A 27,773-nucleotide genomic window follows, 5' to 3' on the forward strand; every position below is an offset into this window, starting at 1 on the left:
GGAATAGTTAAAAGTACTTCATTATTGCTAGCTACTAATACTAGAATCTCTTCAATGCATTAAATGCAATGAATTAAAGTAAGGACTGGTTAATATACTTTGGAGGATTTGTGATTATTATTATTATTACTACTGATGCCTCAAAGGAGTCCAAAGACTCATTGAGGAAGGGTACTTACTCTACAACTCTCCGTCTCCACCACTCCAATCCACCAATTACAGCGAATTGCATCATTAGCCGAGTGGTTAGTGTTTCTGCTCTGTGGCCAAAAGGCTGCTGGTTTGAATTCCACTGTGGGCATGGATGTTTGTGATTGTCTGTGAAAATACTAGTGATGGTGGTGGTTATTGGCAGTAGATGGCGCTAGCATAGATGATGAAGGTAGTTGTGATTGATGCGAGAGTTGTAGAGTAGCTGCCCTCCCTCGACTAGTCTTTGGATTCCCTGGAGGTGTTACGTAATAATAATAATAATCTACACCACCGCCACTACTGCCTAACTACTACTAGTATTTTCACAGACATCCATGCCCGCAGTGGGATTCGAACCCACAACCTTTAGGCTGGAGAGTGGATACACTAACCACTCTGCAAACCAGGCTGGCAATGAACTTAACAGATCTGCTAAAGCATGGTGTGAAATAAGGAAGCAATTGTCACCCATCTGAATGCAAATACCTTCTTTGATATTTATTTCCTGGGAGTGGAGTGCAGAGTCTTTTTTTCTTTAAATTCACTATAGTGACTAGATAATGGTTGAGTAAGAAGAAACCTATTGACATTCATCTTAAAGAATTGTAGATTGAAATTGTTGGGAAACACATCCTGGGGAAGGCTGTTCTAGAGGACAGAGGTTGATAGAATAAATGAGGAAAAGGAGAAGCAGGTTTGATGAATTTGCGATTATCCTGTAAAGGAATGTTAGACAGCTGCTGCTCTTGTTTTAACAGGCCTAACAGCAGTGGAGGAATGATGTTTACCAATTCTGGACCAGTGACCATGGAAGTACCTGTAGAAGACACACAGAGCTGAAACATGTCTGTGAGATAGAGGTTGAAGTGTGCCAATGAGGGAAGAATCAGCTGTGAGCCAAATTGTTCTCCTCTAGACTGCATCATGAATTTTTAAGAGGGATTTAGGTACACCACCCCAAATCTCTGAGCAGTATTCTAAGGATGGACAGATTTGGGATTTGTATAGGCTTAATAGCTGGTGGATATAAAATTGCTTCTTGGGGCAAAAAAAGAATGCCTAGTATTTTAGAAGATGAGGAAGCTATTGATGTGATGTGTTTGTGCTAAGAGAGGTGGGAAGTAAATGTCAGTTCAAGGAGAAATAGTTCATAGAAATAAGATGTTTAATGGTATGTTTGTTATAGGCCTGGAAATGTGGAGGAGGACGACAATGCTTATACAAATTGGTTTAGCAAATAAGAATAGAATAATCATCATAGGCGATTTTAATTATGAAAATATAAATTGCATTGAACATTTGGAGGTAAAGGAAAATCAATTCCTTGGGTTTGTGAGTAACAACTACCTTGGAAGTATGTAACAGAGGGAAAATTTCATTTCTCTGTTTTAGATGATTATCGTTTAGGAATATATGTATTACTGAGGATGATGAAGGAAGGTGATCTGAGATCCCTTTTGCAAGGGAAAAGGCAGGCATATATTTTGGTGGCATTGAAGGTGACTGAATTATCCTTAAACCCTAAAGGACCATATAGAGATCAGTGTTTAAAGCACTGCTTGTCGATGATCTTGATGTAAAAGGATGTCTGGGAACTACATAGTTTGTCAAAGGATTTGTTGAACCTTGCGTGCGTGCGTGCTCTCTCTCTCTCACACACACACACACACACTAACTTCTCTAACAGTCTCTGATTCATAATCATCTAAAACAGAGAGCAATGAAGTTTTCCCTCTGTTATATACTAAAGTAATTGTTACTCACAAACTCAGGGAATTGATTTTCCTTTACCTCCAAATATTGAATGCAATTTATATTTTCATAATTAAAATCGCCTATGATGATTATTCTCTTCTTGTTTGCTAAACCAGTTTGTATAAGCATTGTCGTCCTCCTCCACATTTCCAGGCCTATAACAAACATCCCATTAAACATCTTATTCTGCTGCTGTTGTTGTCTCAGACTCACTGCCACTACGTATCCTTTACATTGTCTTGGGTAGACACAGTTTCTCTGTACATCATTGTCCATCCCTTCTTGTCCACATTGTCCTCACAGAAAACATCACCATATCATGCCCCTCTTGGCTGTTCTCATCAGTAGATCATCCTGATGTACCGTTTAAGAACATTCAGCCATGTTTCACTTTTTCCAGTAGTTTTTTTCTGGAAAAGTAATTCAAAATTCTTTTCTCTTATTTTTAGCACATATTCATATCAGGCATTGTGTACAGATGTAGTAATAACTCGTTTTTGGCTCTGTTACATGCCTTACCTTTGCCACCTCTTAGCTATGACTCCTGCTCAAACCTTGACCCTTACTCTTTATTACAACATATGTTGTTTTCTGTAACAGATCCTCATACATTTGTTACCATCTTATCTTCACATTGACTACACACACACACACACACACACACACACTCACTCACTTCTTACAATCTCCATCCTCCCTGTATATGCCTTGTCACTCCTGTTTTCCTGCCTATTTTACATAGTCATTCTTGTTCTCGTGTCATGGGAAAACAAAATAGGTAGTGGATGTAAAACAGCAAGAGATGTTATCCACTTAAAGTTACTCATAAACCTCCATGTTGCAGTGGGATTCCACCCTGTGGTATGTGGTCACATGTCTCACATGCCTTTTTATTTACTTCACCATATTTATATGTTCTTGTATTAACAGCAAAGGCATATTTAGCATTTTCTTATACAAACATGTTAGTTGTTCTTAATATGCCTATTTGAAAACTTCTCCTGCATGTGTAGTTATTTCCATTCTGTTTTATTTCTTTTTGTTGCTGTTAATGTGGACTGTGTAATATAGCAAATGTTATTACATTTAATTTATTATTGATTCTGCCTTTTTTGCAGGTTTTGGAAATCCTTTGGGACAAAGACAGATATGAAGTGGAAGATATTATGTTTGAGTTCAGCAAAAAATCTTTAGTACAGATAAAGGAAGATCAGAAAAACAACAGTTTTTTTTTATAGTGTTCATGATTTATTTCTTGATTATCTGAAAGAACACTGTAAGGATCAGAAGGTAAGTTGCCTGAAATTTTATTTGCTGTCTGTTATACAAAATTTTCATGTAGACAATGTCTGTTTATGAATCTAAATTATTTGGTAGAAATATTTCACAATCTCATTGAGTCAAATGACATTCAGATATCTGTTATATGATTCATCTTGCTCACTGAGTCAGATAATAGCACCTCTGTAGCCAACCAGAAGAACGATGGTACATTGCGCACTTTGAGTGGAAAGGGCCTCATTTCAGTTCTCATCATAATGAGAGGAATCTTATGTGGGCTTTTTGAATTGAAGGCAGGTTAGCCAGTCTGATATGAAGGTAGCAGGATGTTTTCTCCAGAAACTTGAGTTTTTTTACCTTGTATGAAAGCAAATTAGCCAGGAGAACACATGCAATTTACCCTGCCTTGATGAGTCCTAGGAGGTGTGGTGTAATGGTAATAATCATCCATGCTCCTACTCCTGTCTTTCCAAGAATAATGCTTTTCAAAAAATAAAAATTTTAATTTAACTCCCTACAACAGTCATCATGATCAACTCTTTATTTACCTTCCACCCCCCCCCCCCCCCACCCCCCCCCCCCCCCACCCCCCCCCCCCCCCACCCCCCCCCCCCCCCACCCCCCCCCCCCCCCACCCCCCCCCCCCCCCACCCCCCCCCCCCCCCACCCCCCCCCCCCCCCACCCCCCCCCCCCCCCACCCCCCCCCCCCCCCACCCCCCCCCCCCCCCACCCCCCCCCCCCCCCACCCCCCCCCCCCCCCACCCCCCCCCCCCCCCACCCCCCCCCCCCCCCACCCCCCCCCCCCCCCACCCCCCCCCCCCCCCACCCCCCCCCCCCCCCACCCCCCCCCCCCCCCACCCCCCCCCCCCCCCACCCCCCCCCCCCCCCACCCCCCCCCCCCCCCACCCCCCCCCCCCCCCACCCCCCCCCCCCCCCACCCCCCCCCCCCCCCACCCCCCCCCCCCCCCACCCCCCCCCCCCCCCACCCCCCCCCCCCCCCACCCCCCCCCCCCCCCACCCCCCCCCCCCCCCACCCCCCCCCCCCCCCACCATTCTAGTACAAATATAAAGAGTAAACTACAAAAAATGAAATGTGAAAAAAACTTATTGTTTATTAGTAAAATTTTTGACTATCTTTCACAGGCATCTTCATTGAAATGGAATGGAAATTAAACTAACCGAAGTTCTAAAAAGTATCACCGTAATAGCTAGTGTAAGATAATTATTTATTATTACTTATTATTATTATTATTGAAATAATTGTATATGAGTGTTTGTTTGAGTAAGAGCTGCTCTATAAGTTGTGCTCTACTAGTATTATTAGTGTGTGGGATATTTTGCCTAAACTTAATTAAAATTCGTTGTTATTAGACCTTAGTAGTAATCGGCAGAAGGAAAGATGGCTTTCCTTCTGCCAAAAATTGTGGCTTTGTCATTGAATGACTTTAACTTAGACTTCAGTCATTTCGTGAAGTGCAAGGTGTGCTACATGTATTCTTTTGATTACATGGATGAATTGTGGATATTTAAAGTGGATGGAAGGAGGGTGTGCGCGAAGTATGAACTAAACAAAGATTTGATGACAAAGTGTAAATAGTGAGAATGTTTTGGGGAGAATGAGTGCTCGTTCGAAAGAGAAGGATGGTGTGAAAGAAAGGCAAAAAATTGTTAAGAAATCATTGAAAAAGAAAAAGTGATTTGAAAACTGTAATGGATGGTAAAAACGATGAAAGTGAGGTGAATGTGGCAGAAGGCAATGATATTGAGAGAACAATTGAAACCAGAAATACCGTGATGCAAGGGTTGAAAGTGGGAAAAATCGAAAGAATCAATGATAGCGAAAGTTGGACGCATGGACTGAAAGTACGGAAACTCAGAAGGATGAATGAAATTGAAAGTGTGAAGTGGGGGTCGAGAGTTCGAAAATTAGAAAGATTGAATGATAGAGAGAATGTAACATGAGATTCAAAAGTTGAATTGGGTTTGAATGAGGCATGAAATTAAGAAAGTTTGGGTGAAAACGATTAAAACAAACCATGTTAGTATGAAAGAGTTAATGAAAGATGAGTGAGTGGCAGTGTATGGTGTCTCCATTATTAAAGGTGTGCTGGATGAGAGGATGCACAAAGTATGTTTTCCAGGCAGTAAAATGAGTAGAGTGATTGAGGCATTGGATATGAAGAGGGAGCGAGCAAAGGAGTTGATGGTTTTAATAGATACGAATAACTTGACAGAGGACAAAGAGCATGTCAGAATGGATATCAGAAGGCTGCTTAGATGGATAAAAGAGAATAGTGTGACAGGAAGGATAGTAAGTGCTGCCTAGGTATGACTGAGGTGAGATGAGGCACAGAGCAAGGATTATGAATGATATGTTAGCTGAAATGTGTGAGGAGAAAGGAGTACAGTTTGTTAATGTTGGAATGAGTTTGAAGGACAAAGTGAACTATATAAGAGAGATTTACTGCATTTGAGTGGTTATGGTATGAATCGCTTGGAGAGACTGCTGCTGGAAGGTAGAGAAGTGAGTACAGAGAATGAATCAGATCAAGTGGGAAGTGATGTGGAAGAGCAGGAGAGATTGAAGAGGTGGGTATGAATGAGGAAGTGAGTGGCATCAGTATGGAAAATGAGAGAATGGGTATGCAAGAAGAACAGGGAAATGGGGAGGGTAAGGTGGACAGGGGTACACAGCTTGAGAAAGGTAGATGCTCCAAGAGGATGTGAGAGCATGTGCAGACAAGAAGGAATGGAATGACTTGGGATCAAGAGCAAACAGTTGGAATTGAAGAGGGTTCTAAAATGAATAAGCAGAAAGGGAAATGGCCCCAGTTGAGCATGGAGAGATCACATCGAATGAGTGGTATCAGTGGAACTAGCTGTAGATCCAGGTATGAGCAAATGCTAGAAGTGTAAGAAACAAGGCAGATGAAATAGTTGCACTAATTAAGTCTGTTCACTCAGAAATTGTTGGAATAAGTGAGACATAGTTAGATGAGGACGACATCCTGACAGGAATAGAGATGAAAGGGTATGATGTGTTTCGTGAGGATAGAAGGGTTAAAAAAGGGAGGGGAGAGCTATTGATGATAGAGAAAGAGTTATGTCCATACAAAATAGAGATGCAAGAGGGAAATAGTACCAGTGGTTTTGAGGCAGTATGGCGGGAGATAGAGGTGAATGGAATGAAATACTTGGTTGGATGTTGTTATAGACCAGGTAATGTGGATGGTAGCGATAATGAAATGTATGATCAAATTAGCAAGCAAATAAGAAAAGAGTGATCATTATGGGTGATTTTAATTATGGCAATATAGACTGGAATGATGAAATAGCAACTGGAAGTAAAGAAAATGAGTTTCTTGAATTTATGAGGGATAACTACCTTAGACAGTATGTAACAGAGGGAACACGAGGATTGAGGGTCTTGGATTTGGTCATCCTATCAGAGGATGTAATTATAAATGAGGTGTCAAATCACCCACCAATTGGTGAGAATCACCATGAGGTGATTACCTGGGTGGTATTGCCAGAAGTTCAAGAACCTCTGTGAGAAAAGGGTATGTGGAACTACAAGGGGGTGTTGATTATGAAGAGCTCAGGAGACAGCTTGCAGGTGTAACATGGAATGAGGAGTTAGGCGGAAAAGAGATCAATGCAGCTTGGGAGATTTTCAAAAACTATCTAGTAGATGAAATGTCTAAATGTATTCCAAGGGTGAGAAGGTTAAATAAGGTAGGTGTGAAATGGATGAATAAAGAGCTTAAGCATATGATACAGAGAAAAAGGGCATTATGGAGGCAGCATAAGAGAAGTGGAAATAACCAATTCCATGAGGATTACAAAGACCAGGCAATGGGGGGGGGGTCACTTGGCTGGTGAGGGTAGCTAAAGAGAGAGGTATGAACAGCAGTTAGCCAATAAAGCCAGAAAGAATCCTAAAGAATTCTTTCAATATGTAGCCAGCAAAAGAAAGAATGATTATGGAAGGATGACACTGATTAGAGAAAATGGTATAAAGACAGCTGTTGCAGAAGGTGTGGTGGAGATACTTAATGAGCAGTTCATAAAGGTCTTTCAATCTTGTGACTTCATGGAGAGATTGAGAGCAGTTGATGATGGGGAGGAGAGACTGACTGTAAGTGAGCAAGATTGTGTATGGGGAGTTGAGCAAACTAGATGTATATAAGGCTGTGGGACTTGATAATATATCACCACGTATTCTGAAGGAGTGTGCCAGGGAGTTCACGCCAGCCTTGACATATTTTTTTAATATAAGTCTTGCACTGGGTCAAGTTCCTAAGGAGTGGAAGGAAGGCATGATTGTGCCACTTCATGAAGGAGGTGATAGAACTCAGGCATCAAACTATAGGCCTATCTGTGAGTCAGGTTTGTAGTTAAGTTGATGGAGAAGCTTGTGAGAACTAGGATCCAGAATTGGGTTGATAACAAGGGCATTATCTTTAATGGACAGCATGGATTTGCTAAAGGGAGGTCATATTTTAGTAATCTACTTACTTATTACAATAAGGTGACTGCTTCCATGGACAGAGGAGAAATACACACAGTAATATACTTTGGTTTTGCAATTCTTTTGATAGATTACTGCATGATAAGTTGATAGTCAAACTAGAGTGGATGTGGTTGGATATTAGATTGGTGCATTGGATTGGAGACTGGCTATCTGATAGGTATCAACAAATTGTGTATGGGGGATCTATATCCAGGAAAAGGAAAGTCACTAGTGGAGTGCCTCAGGGGTCTGTTTTAGGGCCATTACTATTTAACTTGTATAGTAATGATATTGGTGAAGATTTGGATCGTGATATTCAGTTGTTTGCAGATGATGCAAAGTTGGGAAGAACTATGAAGCGTAGAGAAGATGTTGTGGCCTTACAAAAAGACTTGAATAAATTGAGTGATTAGGCACAGGAATGGGGATGTGAGTTCAATGTTGCAAAATGTAAGGTTTTAAAATTTGGAAAACAAAGATGGGATGCAGAATTTATGCTTGGTGAGGATATGTTGTTAGAGGCAGAGGAAATAAGAGATCTGAGGGTGATAATGGATAAGGATCTGAAATTTAGGGGACACGTAGTCAAAATTGTGAAGACAACACAAAGGCTTCTGGGAATGATGCGAAGCACACTGACTTGTAGAAGTAGGGAGATTCTTGTTCCATTGTATAAGACTTTGATTAGGCCATACATGGACTATTGTGCCCAGATTTGGTCATCTGGTTTTCAGAAGGATGAAGAGATGTTGGAAAGGGTCCAGAGTCGAGTATGAGGAAAGATTGAGAAGATGCAATTTGCAGCTTCTAGTAGACAGGAGGAAAAGGGGAGATATGATAGAGACCTACGAGTTAGTAAGGGGTTGTTATATGATCAACGCTGGAAAGGTTCTACAGAAAATAATGGGAGATCAGGGGAGAACCAGAGGTCATCCCTGGAAACCGTATAAAGAGGGTGTGAGTAGGGGGAGTGAGAAGTAGTTTTTTTTTTTTTCATGCAGAGTTGTGAATGATTGGAATGCCTTACCTAAGAGTGTGGTGTCTGCAGAGAATTTGAGTGTGTTTAAAGCACAGTATGATGAGCTGTGTGTATGATAAAAGGACCTCCCAGATGAGAGTTTGACTCCATTGGGTCTTGGGTAATAATAATAGGATAACAAAAAAAAAAAAAATAGTATTTTTCTAACAAAAAAAAAATGTAATTATATATATATATTTCAGAACTATTTTTTTTGGTATAAAACCACAAACAAAGATATCAAACAGAAACAATGTTTTTGTTTTGACTAGTTTTGTGAAATACTTTGTCACTTCATCAAGAAAATAACATGACTAAACTAAGACCTAGAAAGCAAGTAATAACAGTTAAAAACTCTAGTGAAAAATATTTGAAAATGTTTAAACAATGGAAAGCACGCAGTCGCTATTACACTGACTTCTGGTTCATGGGCTGCTGTATACTATTGTGAGATACAAGTATGTCTCTTAAGTAATGTTGGACTTAAGGAAGACAGACTTGATGTGAAATCATCTCTGTTTTTTGTTACACTGTAGAGGATGCTTCATCATTTCAGCTGATTCTTTGAACACTCTCGAGTAAAAACAGTAATCAGTATGGAGCATTTAAATTTGTTGCCATTCTACTTGGTGTTGTGTTTCAGTTATATGTGCTGCCAGCCTTGATTTGTGCTTTCTTTCATTCTCGACGTCCTTGAAATGTTCTGATTTTTGTATCTCATTTTTATTTTATTTTTATTAGTCATATGGAAATATGACTTCTGCATTACTTCAACCTTGGTATCACTTCTGGTCAATAATAGTTGAGTAGTGGCCTTTCCCTAATGCACATCAATACATCTCCGTAAGGATATGTTTGTTGCATTAATGGATACTAGGCAGTTGATGTGAGATCATTATCCTCTATATACTAATAGCACAATCATGAAGTTACTTTACACACAAACTTTGTTTGCTTATACTTGGATAAAGGATGAAACCAAATATATAATTTCTTAGCATCTTTAATTTCTAGTATGACCAATTGAAAAAAACTTTCAGCATTGTTGCCAAATTTTTGATTGTATTCCTTAATGTTGGAGGACTTTTTTTTCAAACTAGTCCATGAATAGCTCAGCTGGCATAGGAGAGAAGGAGCCGCTTGTTAGTCCTTTCTGTTCAAAAAAATCTTATTCAAATTTGAAAAAAAGTACTATTGATATAGGGTTTAAAGAGATCCAGTGTGCCTGGTGGGAAGATGTCTTGAAGTAATTGTGTTTCTATTCATGAAACAGTGAAAAGATTTACTATGTCCAGGCTTGGAGTTATATCATGATATCAATGTGATGTCTTTGATATTTTCTATAAAGTGTATGCTGTTTTTTACATAAGTGGATATTTGTCTGATGTAAGATTTCAGTAGGTTTACTAGATGTTTGGATACTAAAGAAATCAGAGAGTATCTTGCATCAACAGTTTGTCTCAGCAGCAAGCCTTGCTTATGCAGTTTAGTGACTCCATATACTCTAGGAACATGAGGATATCTAGATTCAAGGTGGTGGTGGTGTTTTTTATTTATATATATATATATATATATATATATGTGTTACACACAGATTATGAAATCGCACAATTCACGGAATGTGCAACATTTTTGCTCATTCCATGAACTGTATAACACGTACAGTTCGTGGAATCCTAAAATATCACTTTATTAAGTTAATGGTGATGAATCATCACATATTATGCAACCCGTGGGTCCTGCAACTCATGCCAATGAGAAACTAACCTTACTAAATACGACGAAAGGAATTCTGATGTAATGTTGTAAAAATTTACTGTACAACATTTGACTAATACTATTACAAAAAAATTTTTAAAACACAGCAACTTGCAGCAACAACTAATAAGAAATTCTCTTAACCAGTTTATTACAAGTTTCTGCATATCATGCACTGCTGCTGTTACTGTGCACCCAATTCATGAAATGAGCAGAATTTTGCACAACTCATTTCATGAATTGTGCAAAATTCTAAACATTCCACGAACTATACAAGCGCTATACAGCTCATGAATTGTGCAATTTCATAATTTGTTCGTAACATATATATATATATTGTAGAAATAATTACTAAATCTCGTTCCAACATTTCATGCATGTTTTGGTCTTATAGAAGTGATTTTATTTTTTCTATGTATTCTGTAGTGTTTAAAACAACTGTTGAGTTGCTTTTGTTTGCTTTCAATATTAGGATTTTTCTTTTTATATATATATAATATTCCCAAATTAGATATGGCAAATGTGGGAAAAAAAGCCTTCATAAATAAAGAAATCTTTGTTTTTTGTGATTTAATATGGAAAAAAAAAAGTTCTCAAAAAGTCCTATCTCCACAGAAGCCTACGTAATTATGTATAATTAAAAGTTAGCAAAGATCAGTTGGTAAAGGAGATAAACATAGACCAATCAGATATGTGTTTGGTCAGGACAATGGAGTAGCAGTTCATAAGGTTCTTTATAAAGATGTTCTAAAAGAAATTGGCTTTTATGAATGATTCTTCTCTTATTCCAGTGAGCTCTATGCTTGATGGATATGGCATGTTCAACAGGTCCAGACTATTGAGGTTCATGATATTTGATATACAATTTAAATTCTTTGCAATCATGTTCTTCCACCAAGCATGGAGTTCACTGGAATAGGACAAGAATCTAAAAGGCGTTATAGAACATCTCTATAAAGAAACTTGTGAAACTATTGCTCTATTGTCCTAACCTAAATAGATGGTCTATGTTTATCTTATTTATGAAAGATATTACTTTTTAAATCAGCTGATATTTCTAACTTTTAATTATGTATAATCTCCCTTTTTTTTTTTTTTTTTAGGATGGACTGTTTTTTTTTTGTTATGTGTAGCTCTTAGAATTTCTGTTAATATTTACTTGCCATACCATTTTTATACTGAAGATGCCTGTGAAACAGACAAAAATTTTAATTATAAACATCATGTTTTTCCATGTGAGGTTTTGTAGTTTATTCTTACTTAATATGCCTACTCACATTATTCCAATTTTGAAACAAAGACAGAGTTTCAAAAGAAGCATGTGTTAGAATTATTTAGGAGTTGTTTAAGAGTCAAAGCTAGATGTAGAAGGGTCAAAACTAGAAGAGAGAGAAGACTTCTTCCACAGCCTTTGGAGGAATGTGGAAGCCATCCAGAGCTTCTGATCTAATGTTGACATCCTCACTTTTTCATGGTGCATCTGTTAAGTAGGTATATATCTAGATTTGGATGAATGAATGACTGTTTTGAATTTAGCCAACAAAATTGTTGGCTAAATTCAAAACAGTCATTCATTCATCCAAATCAAATTTCTATCAGTCATCACTCCAAGGACCCTTGCTGCCTCCACTTCTTCTAGTACAGTTCCTTCAACAGAGTATAAGGCCTCCCATTGATGGATCCCAAACTTCAAGACCTTACATTTAGTTGTATTAAACTGGTACCCCCTTTCATTTGTTCATGTGCCCAGTTAATTTAAGTCCGCCAGAAGGGCTACTTCATCAGCGCTATTAACAATAACCCTTCCCAGCTTCTCATCATTTCCAAACAACTGAATATCTCTCTGCAATCCATTGACAATGTCATTGATATAAAGGTTATTATTATTATATTATTATTAAACAAGACCTCATGGAGTCAAAGACTCATCTAGGAGGTCCTTTTATCTCACACACATCTCATCATACCGGGTCTTAAACACATTCAAACTCCCTGCAGACACCACACTCTCAGGCAAGGCATTCCAATCATTCACAACTCTGCATTGATATAAATTTTCTGCATTGATATAAAGGTTAAATGATATGGGTTCCATACTGAGCTGTGAGGTACTCCACTTATAACCTTCTGCTTCCTTGATACTGCTTCCTCATACACAACTCTCTTATATCTATGACATAGCCAATTCCCAATCTCTAACCTGATATCTAAACACATATGCTATAACTTAAATATCAGCTTATCATGCAGCATTTTTATGTTTATTATAAAAGGCAATTAAATTACTAAAACAAAAGCACTCCTCAACAAATCCATGCTGACCCTCACAAATAACATTACCCTCACTGCTAGTGCTGTATATGATCTCTCACTAATTATTCAAAATTTTAACAACTACAAAAGAAATACAAACTGTTGTATAGTTTGACACCTCCATTCTACCATCACCCTTATGCAGTGGTGCTATCTTACCATCCTTCCACTCCTTAGGCACCTTTCCCATAGCCAGACTATCATTGAAAAGTCAAGTCATTGGAGCTATCTGTTCCTTAACACATCGTCTTAAAACGTGGCATAATTCCCCTCCAGTCCAATTGCTTTATTGGCATTTAATGTACTTAGTATTTGTATCACACTCTTCTCTTTCACTTCCAAATCTGATTGTTGTCCCCATTCCCCTAGTGCTAAAACCTTCTTTTCTAGGATGAAATACCTCAATAAAGTGATCATTAAACAACTCCACTGTGTCCTCTGGATCAGTCACTCTACTCGCATTTTCATCTAACAGTGCCATTCTTCTACAATTTGTTTCTTCTCCTGTTGGCCACATAAGAGAATTCTTTCAGATTTTCCTTGGATCTCATGCTTAATTTCTTCTCATATTCAAATTTTGTCTTCCTCACCATGCTAGCAACTTTCATGGATGTCTTATGTCATGGATGCCTTTCATGTCTTATATTCTTCATGCAACTAATCTCCACCCCCCCTTTCATACTTTTTCCATAACCTTTTTTTTTTCATCTGCAGTCCTGTTTGATATCATTAGTCATCCACTTTACAAATCTTGTTCTCTTTTTTACTTGTATGCAGTTTGCCATTGATGGTAATAAATATTACTTCACTAGTTCCTGTGCACTGTGATATCTTATCCTTGCAATTCTTCCACCCATGGAACTGCACCAAGCTGATTTCTAAGATTAACATAATCATCTACCTTATAATTCCACATAATTTCCTTTCTTCTCAATATTTATGCATGTCTATTCATCCCTTAAGTCAAGACTATAGTCACTCTGCCTACCTGAGAACATGGATGAAATTTCAGTTATAATCAGGTCCTCTGTTCCTTCTACTATATGTTGCCTGAGGTATTTGTCCCTCAGAATTTCAGGAATTCCTTCCCTTTACTACTACTTGGTGTTTTCATCTTCCCAATTTCTGTGGCCATAGTTAAAATCTCCTATAATGATCACTTGGTTTTGCACTTGCTTAGGTCAACTGCCTAAACATTTTCTACTCTTCAAACTCTGTATTCCCTGACCTATAGCCACATCTTACTGAAAATCCTGTCCTGTTCACCTCACCTCACACCATATACTCTCAAAACCATTAGTGCCATTTCCCTCCAAATCCTCTCCTCTGAAAGGACACATCTCATCACTTGTCATAAGCAATGCCCACTACTGTGTTTACTCTTGCTATCCTGATGAAATATGCTATATTTTTCTACTTCTATTCCTGTCAGTATATCATCTTCCATCAACCATGTTTCACTGATCCCAATAATCTTTTTGTACTGGCTGAGGCTGTCAGTGTCACTAATTTATGTTTACTCTGTGTTTACTCTTGCTATCCTGATGAAATATGCTATATTTTTCTACTTCTATTCAGTATATCATCTTCCATCAACCATGTTTCACTGATCCCAATGATCTTTTGTACTGGCTAAGGCTGTCAGTGTCACTAATTTATCTCCTTTATTCCTGATACTCCTGGCATTTGTATAAAGAAACATCAATGCATTGTCAGTATTTCTGTATCTAGTATTCCCTCCAGACTCCATTTCACTCTGCATAACACCATATGTTTCCCCATATTCCCAGTGACTATTCTCACAAAAAGCCACTCTGACAACTGTAGTTTCCTTGTATTGATAATCTCACTTGCCCAGAAAATGACATTCTCACCAGATGCCTATGTCCTTCCTCATTCAAATACAGTCCATCTCTTGCATACAGCTCTCTTCTATCCTCAAGTGCACACCAAGCATCTACGTAATCCAAGCTTCGCTCAGCACATTCTTGCTAACATGCTATTCATTATTGATGCTTTTTTCCTGAAAGTCTGTATTATCATATCTAGGTAACACGCTTATATCTTCTTTTCAAATCTCTTGCTACCCGATTCACACTACCTCTCAGGTCATTTGTATCTACCATCTCGATCATCTCATCCATTCCTTCATATTGAAAGAAGTGTAAGGTTTCTCTTAACTAACATGGCTGATAAAATATGATTAGAACCTTCTTACATTTTAAATAATACTCGAGCAATAACTATTAACCTAGCTAGAACAGAATTAGCAGCTGTGAAATTATTAAGAGCAAATCAGGATATTGTCATTACTAAAGTTGAAAACTTGCCTATGAACTTTCAAATATAACCCAACTAACCAGATTAAAAAAACAACAACTGTAGAATTCCTTAAGTTGGTCATTTCCAGACTCCAAACTCATTCATGGCTAAAAAACTACTTTGCACTGTATTAACTCCCTCAGAATTTACGGTCGTTGTAAGGTGTACAAAGAGAACATACTGCTTTGTCCAATAGTTGAAGATGTCAACACTGAAGAGTTGGTAGGTCACTTTTTTCTCCCTCCTTCCCCAATATAAAAACACACAAATACTTCATAAACAAAATTAATCATGTCACACTTGACAAAAGTGATTGATTAGTCACTTTTGACATCTGTCCTTTTAACAAGCACCCCAATTAATTACATATTCTTCTTTTATAGGGCAAATTTCTCTTGGTTTTTACTGCCCTCTGTGCCCATGTACAATGTTCTGGTTATTTTGTGTGGCAAAGTACTTTTTACTTGCAAAATGACCCATATTGCCAACTTTTATATGGAAGTTTTTGAGTAATGTGCTCTTGATTCCTTTACTTTAAAACACAAGGTTTGGCTTGGTTACATTAACAATGTTTCATTATCTGGTACCACACCTAGACATCCTCTTCATCCACTTGAATTAATAACACAAACACATGCAATTTACCACTGAAATTGAAAGTCAAAACACACTTCCATTTCTGTATACACTTGTCATGTCTTCCCTCAGGCAGTTTATCTTTTACTATTTATCAGAAGCTTATACATACCATTCAATACATACACATAAACTCTTACCACCACCTGAACACAAAAAACTAGGTGTCATTTACACACTAAAAACAGGGCTGTAAAGATTTGTTCCAATAGCAAGCGCTTGAGAATGAATTGAAAATTATCAGCAGTACTTTCCTAAAAAGTGGCTACAGTTAAAATACTATCAGTGAAATTTTTCACAAGACTGCACCTAAAAAGTAAACTAGATTACAATAAAACTGTAGTTATTCCATATATTAAACGACTATCAGAAAAAATAACCTGAATACTACACAAATGTAACCTTAATGCCACTTCTAAACTTTATGAAAAATTAAAGAGCTTATTCAACTCCTCCCAGGATCCTATTACACATTATACCTGTAACTTGCTTTGTATTGATGAAACTGGACACACACAATTCTCATCTAGGAAAAGGAACACAAACAACACATTGTATTCAATAAATATGGTAAATTTGGCCTTTCTGATCATGCTGTGGATACTTTACACGGAATTGAAAGATTTCAAATACAAGATACAATGGTGCTAAGTTAAGAAGAGCTATGACAGCAAATGATTCAAAGCACAGGCTCTGTAGTAGAAATGGATATGAATTTTTGAATGTGTGGAGTGAGTTTGATTGTAGAAAAGACATGTATAAGAGGAATGGCCTACACTTGAATAGATTTAGCATCAGGAGCCTGGGGAAATTATTTATTGGGTTGAGATCTAATTCAGAGAGTCAGGATAACCAGATCATCCTGGGAGAAATGGTTGAGAATGTGTCCATGTAAGTTCAGCTGTGATATGCAAACATGAACAGTGAACAGTGAATGTCATTGAGCATGGTTATTGAATTTGGAGAAAGGATGGTTTTAGTGTGTATTGATGGAAAAGAGAAAGTCACCTAACGAGACCATAAAGACTGTAGATGTAAGTATATGAAAATGCCAGGAGATAACTTGTGTCTGTGCACAAATGGCAGAGCATCAGAAACAAAGGGGTACAGTTTGTTGTTGTCTTCATGTGCCAATTTTCTTCATCCATCCCTTAGGACTATATGAACCCTCCAGTGAGGGATTTGAAGTATGTATTTTTGACTGTAGATTTGTGTGTGTTCTGAGGAACAAAAAATCCTCTGTTTCCACATGAGACTGGCTAACTCACTTTCAGTCGAAAGAGATCAGGTAAAGGTTCCTCACATCATGGACGGGAATCGAACCTAGGTCGTTCCGACCAAAGAGCTTCATCTATACTGACTGAGCTATGGAGGCCCTGCAGTTTGTTGTCTTGGTGAATATGTTTCTGCATTAGTGAAACCTGGCTATCAGAGTCAGATGTAGTAATTGAAATAATAATATATACAATTAATGCATTTTATATAGATAAATTAGTTATCAAGTGTAATGGATATAGTATTTTTAGGAAGGACAGAAGAGATAGAAGAAGGGTGGGGGGTAGAGGGATTATACTACTGATGTCAAATGATGTGTTTCCATTTAGGGTAGAAATTCATGAAAGTACCAATAGTAATAATACATGCAATAATTGCATGCAACAGTGAGGGGCTCCATATCATATGAGTCAAGAATATATCATATGATATGCGTCAAAAATGTATGTATGATAGTTGCGGTATTGGTACAGAACTGATGCTAAATAAATCATCTGGCCTATCAATATCTCTGGAGTAGTGGTGAGGATTTTAGAGACATTGATAAGCATTTACATAGGAAATGTGTTGACATACTTTGCAAAGAATAGCTTGGGTTTATAATAGGAGGTTATATTTTAGCAGTTTGCTCATATTTTATAATAATATTACTACTAAGTAAGATAAAGGGAATGGATACTTGATACTGTTGGATTTTGCTAAGGCATTTGATATGATACCACATTTGACTTTTGACTTTGATGGATGGTTATCAGAAAGTGGTACATGAGAGGTATGAATCTACTAAATTGATCAATCCTTGGCATGTGCTGTTCAGTCTGTACATTAATGATATTGGGATCAAATAGCTGAACATCACCTGACAGGTGATGTTCAGCTATTTGATGATGATGAAAGGTTGGCAGGGCAATCAGGGATGCTACTGATACACATGCTTTTACAGACTGATTGAATAAGCTGGATCAGAGATGATGGTAAATGATAAAGGCTGTTAATTCAATTTTATTGGCACGATGAGATTTTATATTGTTGAGATTAGGCTGCAAGAACTCATGAGGCTAGTAATCTTAAAACTATGGTGGACAGGAAACTGAAGTTCAAAAGTCACACTGCAAAAACTACAAATAAAACTCCAAGGATAATTGCAATGTTAAAACGAACACTGACATGTAAGGATAAGGAAGTCATTTTTATCCTGTACATATGCTTTATACGACTGCATCTGGACTACTTTGTGCTGATTTAGTCTCCTAGGATAAAGAGGCTGTGGGAAAGGTGCAAAGAAGAATAATAAAAGTTATAACATGAAGATCATGTGGACTTTGCTAGATGTCAGTTAGGTAGTGGGGTGGGGAGGAAGGAGTAGATGAACTATTGAATGGTGTTATAGGTTATCGACTGGTGAAATTTTTTTTTGTTATATGGAAGGTAGGGAGAGGACAATGGGGGGGGGGGGCATCTGCAGCAAGTTTGTGTGCAGTTAAGAAAGGGGTGAGAGCTATATTTTTTTCAAAAAGAGCTGTTAATAAGAGGAACAGTTTGCCTGTTGAAGTGCTGAGTCATCTAGTTAAATGAGTTTAAGAGAATGTATGGCCTCCTTCAATATTTGTCAAAAATTCTGACAATTTTTGACAAATCAAACTATTTATCAAAAAGGCTAAAAATTAGTCAAAATTATCAAAAAAGTCTAAATCATTTCAGAGAAATTGTGGAGACTATGACCATGTTAGAAATAATTACTTTAATTTCTTGATGTTTTGACCTTCATATTAAAGTCATCATCATCTGGAGTACACACACACGCACACACACACAGAGAGATAAGCTATATTACATTTCAGTGTGAACAGTCATGTGATCAACCTCTCTAACCACACCCTGAACAATGGTGAACTCTCACTACTTATCAAGGCTTAAACTTTGCTGTGGCCCCAGGACTATTAACAAATTTGATTTTATATACCATATTACCTATTCCTATCCTATATAAAAAAAAAAAAAAAAAAAAAAAAGGAACATAAATGACACATTAAATTTAATAACTATGATAAATTAGTCCTTTCTGATCATGCCCTGAATACTCTACACAGAATTGACTGGAAAGGCATCTTATCAACCACCTTAATCATAAAAAATCCCAAGAATATGGAAGATACATATTCTATCCACATAACCTTTTCATCCAAGAGTTAATTATAAATAGAACTGTAAGTAATCCAGGATCTTAACTCTAATGTAACAACTATCATGTTAAATTAGGATTCCACTTTTGCTGTAATAAAACTATCTATATGAATTTGTTCTCTGATAATGTTATAAATAGAATATAGCTTTGATGTAGTTTTTTTTTTTTTTTATTTATTTACTAGAGTTCTGGCCTGTAGAATAACAGTTGATCAAATCATTGTCTCTTTGGCATACTGTGTGAAATGTAATATAGCTTGTCTCTGTGTATATATGTGTATACTCCAGATAACGACCTTAATATGAAGGTCGAAACGTTGGGAAATTAAAGTAATTATTTCTAACACAGTTGTAGTTCCAATAATTTGTCTGAAATGAATGCTGATCACCATGAAACACTAAAGGAATGGATACTAAAAATTAGTTCATTAATTCTACATCCATTCAAGCACTATATATAACTTGTTTGGTTTTGCTGGGAAAAGAAAAAAAAGCAACAAAGCATATTCCTCGTTCTATTTTTGTAAATATGGACACATAAGCTTATTTTTAGCAAATAAAATAAATTTAAATAAAAATTTTAGTAATTATATTTAATAATTGAGTATAGAATTAAAAATATTAATATTTTTTATATATTATTTTATGTTTCTTCCCAGTAACATGGCGAATGTTCATGCTAATGATTTACTGAACATTAAACTGCATATAGGGGCAGTAAAGAGTGCTGTGTTTCATCCTGTACATAATTTTGTTATTGCCTCTGTCGGAGAAGATAAGATAGTTAGGGTAAGCTTTATTGACTTGATTGTATTACATATAGAATGCTATATATAACATACTGTTGACCTACACTGTAGCAAATGTATGGCACCACAGTCATAATTTGTTATAGTAGATAGATTACTGTACTGAATATCCTTCAGAATATCATTACATCTAATTACTTTGGATCAGGACTTTTCAGTAGTTTATTATATGGAGGAAGATTGTGTTAAAACGTTACTAGAGTGAAGGTCAACAGTATATATGGAATTTGTTGCATATCAGAAAATGAATTGAACAAACCAGTACTGTATAGCATGTGCTTAAAAACTATTGCCTTCTATTATTTATTTATTTAAAAAACTTGGGTAATAGGAGTATATTTTTCTTGGAAACAGAAACAGATGCTTTCACACAATTATTTCTTAATATAATTTCATTATGTTAAGAAATACAATACAATTATATTTCTTAATATCACCTTTGATACGATATTTTTCATTAATGAGTTTTATGACTTTTTACAAGAGAATTGAGCATCATTATGTTAACAGGAGCACATTTCTGCTTTTTTCTTGACTTTATCTGCCACAAGGAGAAATCTCTCAAATTTTCATTCAGTTTTTGGAAAAGTTGGGAAAGTCAAATGACACTGGCAATCTGGAGCTCCTCTGATGGATGGCCGAAGGTGATGTATGTGTTCAGTCATTTTTGCAAGGGTGTGCGTTATCATGTTGAAGGAAAGCTGTTTGCCAGTACAAACTGTTTGAAGTATTTTGTTCATTATTTCAATACAGAATTCAGAGTTTAGGGAAATGCCAGTTGTCACAAATTCTGACTATAGTACGCCATTAATGTCTCAGAAAGCAGCAAGCATGACATTGCTAGCAAGAATGTGGTGGCTTTGAACCTCTTTGATGACCTTGATATGAAGTGAACCTTTGTGATGGTATTTTGTTGACTGTCTCTTGTTTTCATGTTCAAAATGATACATCTGGCCTTTTTCCCTGTAATATCATCATACAGTATATCAGCTGTTTCATTTTCTCATTTAGCCTTGGGGACTGCAGACACCACAATGTAATGGTGTCTGCAGTCAGTTAGATATCACCTGCACCCAATCATGTGAAATACTTGACCTGTTTCATTTGCTCATGTCCGCAGCAAAATGGGTCAATTTCTATTTGATGATTTCATCAAATTGGTGTAACACCAATTACTTTTCATGATCTTCTTTAGTGCTACCTATCACGCTTGTTGAGAGTTTCTCAATGTTGATATCTACAGCCCATTGTTGAACATTATATTGATGTCTGTACACTAGTTTTCCCATAAACAACTTTAATTTGCTAATAAATGTTAATGACAAATGTTTTCTTTAGTCATAAAGTTGTTCATTGTACTGTTTAATCTGATTGACATCCTCTCCATGCTTTTTTGCTGTTTCACACTGTTTAGTGTGTGTGTGTTGGGGGGGGGGTGCATTAAGTTTCAGCTTTCTCTTATAAATTTCTCACTCAGGCAGTTTTGCATATAAAAGAATATCAGGTTATGATTGAACAATTGACTAGCTTACCATAAGGGATGCTAAAACATTCATTTTTTTGTGACATTTTTTTTGTTTCTATGACTTTAGTAATAATTGATGTATATCATGATATTTAGTTATGTTGAAAGGAATGCTTAAAATACCTTAGATGCTTGACTAGCCAAAAAAAGTATTGATTGTATTAAGAATTTATGATCATTTTTTACATGTAAACTGATGCAGATTGTGAAATTGTGTGCTCAGATTGGCAGTTAATAGAAAGCTAGTTTGTTCGTGTTTTTTTTTTTAATTGATTTTAGCTACTGTAATAATCTTTATTAGCTGTCATTTAGTGTTATCCTTGGGAGGGAAAGTGCTCAATGAGACATTATAGGCTGTGGTGTTGATTTGTTGGAAGCAATTTATTTCTTCACAATAGTTCATTATATAATACTCATTTTAAAGGAACAGAATTGAAATAGTCACAAAATAACAGAAAAATTTCTTAAATAAATCTTGACAAATTCAGGGATGACTATTCTCAAATTGTTATCATTGAAGATTATAATTACAGGAGTGAGAACTGGAAGAATAATATAGCATATGGAACCAGTGATGTACCTGTCTAATAATGCATGAGGTGGGAAGGTATACAAAGTTTTAGTGTTGGTAGTTTTAGAAGATTGAGATAATTGGATACTAAGATAGAAAAAAAATAAAATAATTATCAGAGCTTGAGTTAAGGGCAACAAACTACAAAGCTGGAACTGATACTTGCTACTTGCTTTATAGGAGTAGCAACTGATTAAACATTTTTTAAAGATCTGTTAATTTCACATTTTAAATTGGCATTTAGTTATAATTACAATATATCGAAATAAAAGTAATTATGTTTTTGTATGATGATACAACATGATGGTATTGGCAGTTACCGGATCATGCCGCCTGGGGCATCATCTGGTTAAACAAGGATCCTTTTGTTTTTATCAGGAAACCAGGATGAATAGCAAAAAAGTCAGCTAAAGGCCAAATCCATGTTGGAGGTTTAATGGAATATTATCAGCACTGAGAAAGGATTAAAACTAATTTCAATGCTTCCAATATTTCATCTCAGTCACAGAGACATCTTCAGGGATTTAAAAAAAAAAAAAAAAAATTGTAACAACACACACAAATACAATACAATGATAAGTAAAACAAGTGAGTGAAACTAAAGTCCTATCTAGGTGGTGCATCCTCTGTGGGCATTTGCAGGTGGCCTAGGATGTAAAGAGGGATCTCTGATAATTAATGTTTCCCAAATTTTGGGAAGTTTTATGCAACCATATTTGTTTAAATTAGGTTGATTCCTGAGTGCAGATGCAGATTCAAAAAACAGTCTTTCTTTTTTGAAATTTACTATGGGGGAGCATGATGGTTTTTTTTTTCCAGGAGATCCTGTGACTTGTATCCAAAACATGGTCTGCAAGGCCAGATTGACCATAATCGTGATTGCATATGTATGACTTGGGTTTTTCTAACCGGATGGATCTCTGATAATTAATGTTTCCCAAATTTTGGGAAGTTTTATGCAACCATATTTGTTTAAATTAGGTTGATTCCTGAGTGCAGATGCAGATTCAAAAAACAGTCTTTCTTTTTTGAAATTTACTATGGGGGAGCATGATGGTTTTTTTTTTCCAGGAGATCCTGTGACTTGTATCCAAAACATGGTCTGCAAGGCCAGATTGACCATAATCGTGATTGCATATGTATGACTTGGGTTTTTCTAACCGGATGGTTGCTGATCTACCTATCTGTCCGAAGTAAGCCAGCTTACAAGAACAAGGTACTCTATATACTCCAGGCACTGAGAGAGGAGGGAGCTGATCTTTGGGGGAACAGATAAGGATAGTAAGTTTACAGTAGGGCTTAAAAGCTGTATGGAAGTTGTACTTTTTTTAACAACGTGGCTATTTTTTCTGATATGTCATGGATGTAAGGTATAGTGATGGCATTTCTGAAGTCCTTCTGAAGAGATGGTCAGGGAATATGGGGAAGGAATTGATTATTTTTTTAATTCTATAATCACTGTAGCCATTGGAAAGGAAGGTGCTGTGCATATGTTTGAGTTCGGCTGAAAGGGCAATTTCACTGGAACAAGGATTGTGGGTTCTATTGGTTAGAGTTTTAATAATGCCATATTGTTGAGAGGGGTATTGGTGGGAGAGCTTGTGAATGTATCTGCCTGTATGAGTAGGTTTTCTATATACAGAGAAAGAAAGGTTACCATTAGGAAGGCATGTTACTAATATATCTAAGAAGGGTAAACTATTGTTATTTTCCTTTTCTATTGTAAACTGGATTCTTGGATGTAGGCTATTGAGGTGACTGAGGAAGGAGCCTAATGTGTATGTGGGCCATGAGGCCAAATAGAGAACACATCATCTACATATCTTAGCCAGATAGAAAGTTTTAGAGGAGAAGAGTCTATGGCTCGTTTTTCAAAATTTTTTTCATGTAAAAATTGGCAAGAGGGGGATCAAGGAAAAGAGCTCTTATATCTTAGCGCTCTTTTCCTTTGCCATCAATTCTGGTTATTTTTCTTGGAAGAACAAAATCTACAAACAGATAGAGGGAACTTCCTTGGGTTCCCTTCTCACCCCCCCCTTGCTAATTTTTACATGAAAAAAATTTTGAAAAATGAGCCATGGATCTTCCCCTCTAAAACCTTCTATCTGGCTAAGATATGTAGATGATGTGTTCTCTATTTGGTCTCATGGCCCACACACATTAGACTCCTTCCTCAGTCACCTCTTGTGTAGAGGCTTAAGTGCTGTGAGGACATTATGTTGGAGGTTTAATGGATTTTTTACAACACTCAAAAAGAATTAAAATAGAATTTAATACTTCCTACATTTTGTCCTAGTCAATAGGACATCTACGGGGATTACGAAAACAATTAATGTAACATGCACACAAAAACTTACAATACTAAGCCCAACCACGTGGGTGACACTAAGGTCCTGTCTAGGTGGAGTGCCCTCTAAGGGCGGTAGTAGGTGGCCTGGAATGTAAGGTGGGACCTCTGGTGATGAGTATTTCCCAAATCTTCGGAAGCTTAATGCAACCGTATTTATTAAGATTTGGTTGGTTTCTGAGAGCTACTGAAAGAGAGACTTTTCTTAGAAGCAGCAGCAGCTCTCAGAAACCAACCAAATCTTAATAAATACGGTGCATTAAGCTTCTGAAGATTTGGGAAACACTCATCACCAGAGGTTCCACCTTACATTACAGGCCACCTACTACCGCCCTTAGAGGGCGCTCCACCTAGACAGGATTTTAGTGTCACCCACGTGGTTGGGCTTAGTATTGTAAGTTTTTGTGTGCATGTTACATTAATTGTTTTCATAATCCCCGTAGATGTCCTATTGACTAGGACAAAATGTAGGAAGTATTAAATTCTATTTTAATTCTTTTTGAGTGTTGTAAAAAATCCATTAAACCTCCAACATAACCTCAGTCACCTCAATAGCCTACATCCAAGAATCCAGTTTACGATGAAAAAGGAAAATAACAACAGTTTACCCTTCCTAGACACCTTAGTAACACACCTTCCTAATAGTAACTTTCTTTCTCTGTATATAGAAAACCTACTCCTACAGGCAGATACATTCACAAACTCTTTCACCACCATCCCTCTCAACAATATGGCATTATTAACACTCTAACCCAGTGGTTCCCAAACTTTTTCAGGCCACCGTCCCCTCGAATCTATAAACTCATCGTCAGTGCCCCCCTATCTTACCTGAGCCCACCCTACATTCAGAAAAGCGATTCACACAACCCACAAGGAACGGTAATAACATTTTAAAAACAAATTATTAATTTATAATTTAAATTTATTTTAAATCCAAAAAAAAAACATTTAACTTTAATAGCAACTTTACATTAAAATCTAATAAAACATTGTGTTATAAGGCTATTCAATAGCAGCTATTGACTGAAAATATGTTCTGAAAATCCTTAATGTGACGGATGGGCTTCATGGAGTGATACCAGTTTTCCTATGTCTGGGTTTAATATCACTTAGCAGGAGTCTTAAATCTCCACGTTGAGTTATCTGGAGTCTTATTCAAATTAAGTGGATATTGAATCCAACATTATTTCAAAGCCGAATAGAGAAACTACAAGAGTTTCATATGGAATATAGAAACTATAAAAGTTTCGGCGGATTCAAGCATAATACTAAGGATAGTGATCAGTATTACTCCACTTTTACTACGAGTTGCCCCTGTCATGAAAGGTTTGCTTACGTTTGGATCTGCCGAAACTTTTGTAGTTTCTATATTCGGCATGAAACTCTTGTAGTTTCTCTATTCTGCTTTGAAATTTCTTTGCAGAAAGAGCAGAGATCTCTTTCTGCAAAATTTCTCTAAGAAATTTAAGATTTCTTAAATTTTGGCTTCAGCTCAAAGTCATTTTGTAGCTCAATTAGTTCTTCCTCCATGGCTCCCACTACATCAGTATCGGAAAATGGATTTATTACCTAATCTGGAACTTCCAACGAAAGTAAATCCTTGATCTACTTTCCTTGTCAGGATGTACCCTCTTCGAATATTCAATTATTCCGGAAGGCTTCATGACCTTATTAGAGAAGACCCTTTCACACATTGGCAGCTGCTGGTTTGTTGGTGTTGGTATGCATCCATATTTTAGGTATTCAATGCTATACTGCTGACATTTCTTCTTTGACATATCTGCATCTGCCATTTCTATTGTGGAACATGCGGAAATAAGCATACATACATATTTGAAAGCAGTTTTTGTAAATAATAATCTTTATCTTTATATCCTCACAATATAACAGAACCTATAATTTGCCAATCTGTGACACAACACTTACATAGCTAAAAGCTTCACATTTTTGTTCAGTAAATAAGAATATGGGAAAATACATTATAACATACTTAATACTATTAAGGTAAAAAAGGGCCACTTCAGAAATTACCAACAAAAAACTCGAAAAGTGTCTTGGAAAACAACAACAACAATAATAATAATAATAATCAAACAGCAGCAATTAATTATTGCAGATTTCAGCATTTTGCAGCACACCTTCAGCATCCCCTGCTGCCTGCTTGCCTCTTAGCGCCCCTTAAGTAATCCTGCCGCCCACCGGAGGGCAGTATCGCCCACTTTGGGAACCACTGCTCTGACCAATAGAGCCCACAATCTTTGTTCCAGTGAAACCGTCCTTTCAACCGAACTCAAACACATACACAGCACCTTCCTTTCCAATGGCTACAGTGATTATAGAATTAAAAAAAAATAATCACTTCCTTCCACATTCCCCGACCTTCTCTTCAGAAGAACTTCAGAAATGCCATCACCATACCTTACATCCGTGGCACATCAGAAAAAATAGCCAGGTCGTTAAAAAAGTATAACCTCCATACAGCATTTAAGCCCCTACCATAAACTTACTACCTTATCCGTTCCACCAAAGATCAGCTCTCTCCTCTCTCGGAGTATATTATTATTATTATTATTGACACCTCCATGGAGTCCAAGGACTCATCGAGGGAGGGCACCTACTCTACAACTCTGTCTCAATCACTCAATTAATCATCGAACTGCAATTACACCAACACCATCTACCGTCCACCATCACTGCTACTCGTATATGATGTGACATACCTGTCTGTGGAGAGAACTTTCTAAGACTGTTTGAAGGTGAATGTTGCAACACATTGTGTACTGCAGTTATTTTAGTCTCAGTCAAAATGGAAGGTCTTCAATGCTGCTGTTTGTCTGCAACTCATCCAGTTTTCCCGAAAGTGTTTGATTAATCTCCTAATTGTCAAATTTTGAGGAACAACAGAGTTAGGATACTTCTGACAAAACTCCTCCACAACATTTGCATAACAACAACAGGCAAATAACAGCTCATTGGTCCTAGGAAAGTACCATTTTACTTTCTTCATAAACAAAACTATAGATGTTGTTGTCATCCAGTCCATTGAAGAGCTCCTAGATATGACAGTGGATCTATAGAACTGGTTTGGCAATCTGTTGAACTTTGATGGAGTAGAGCTTTTCTCTAGGGTTATTGTCAATTTTCTGTAGAGCAGCAGCAATTGCTGGACAAGAATAGATATGCAGGTGTAAGTTCAACTCCTGGACAGTTCTTGTATGCTTCATAGCTCCTACTAACATCTGGCTGAATTTTCATGCCTTTAAAATGTTCCAT

The 27,773-nt window shown here is 36.9% G+C and overlaps 1 protein-coding gene across 1 annotated transcript in view; it reads left to right on the forward strand.

Moving 5' to 3' along the window:
* Window positions 1-27,773, forward strand: part of LOC150097985 (apoptotic protease-activating factor 1-like) — a 313,888-nt gene that overhangs the window by 69,329 nt on the left and 216,786 nt on the right. Inside the window, exons 4-5 of the mRNA XM_090406652.1 lie at window positions 3,066-3,115; window positions 19,908-20,037. Of these exons, the coding sequence (XP_090262778.1) occupies window positions 3,066-3,115; window positions 19,908-20,037 (180 nt within the window). The remainder of the gene's footprint in view (window positions 1-3,065; window positions 3,116-19,907; window positions 20,038-27,773) is intronic.

This window comes from Typopeltis vanoorti, chromosome 16 (assembly GCF_054136105.1).
Source record: "Typopeltis vanoorti isolate ZY-2024b chromosome 16, IOZ_Tvanoo_1.0, whole genome shotgun sequence".
Lineage (NCBI taxonomy): Eukaryota > Metazoa > Arthropoda > Arachnida > Uropygi > Thelyphonidae > Typopeltis > Typopeltis vanoorti.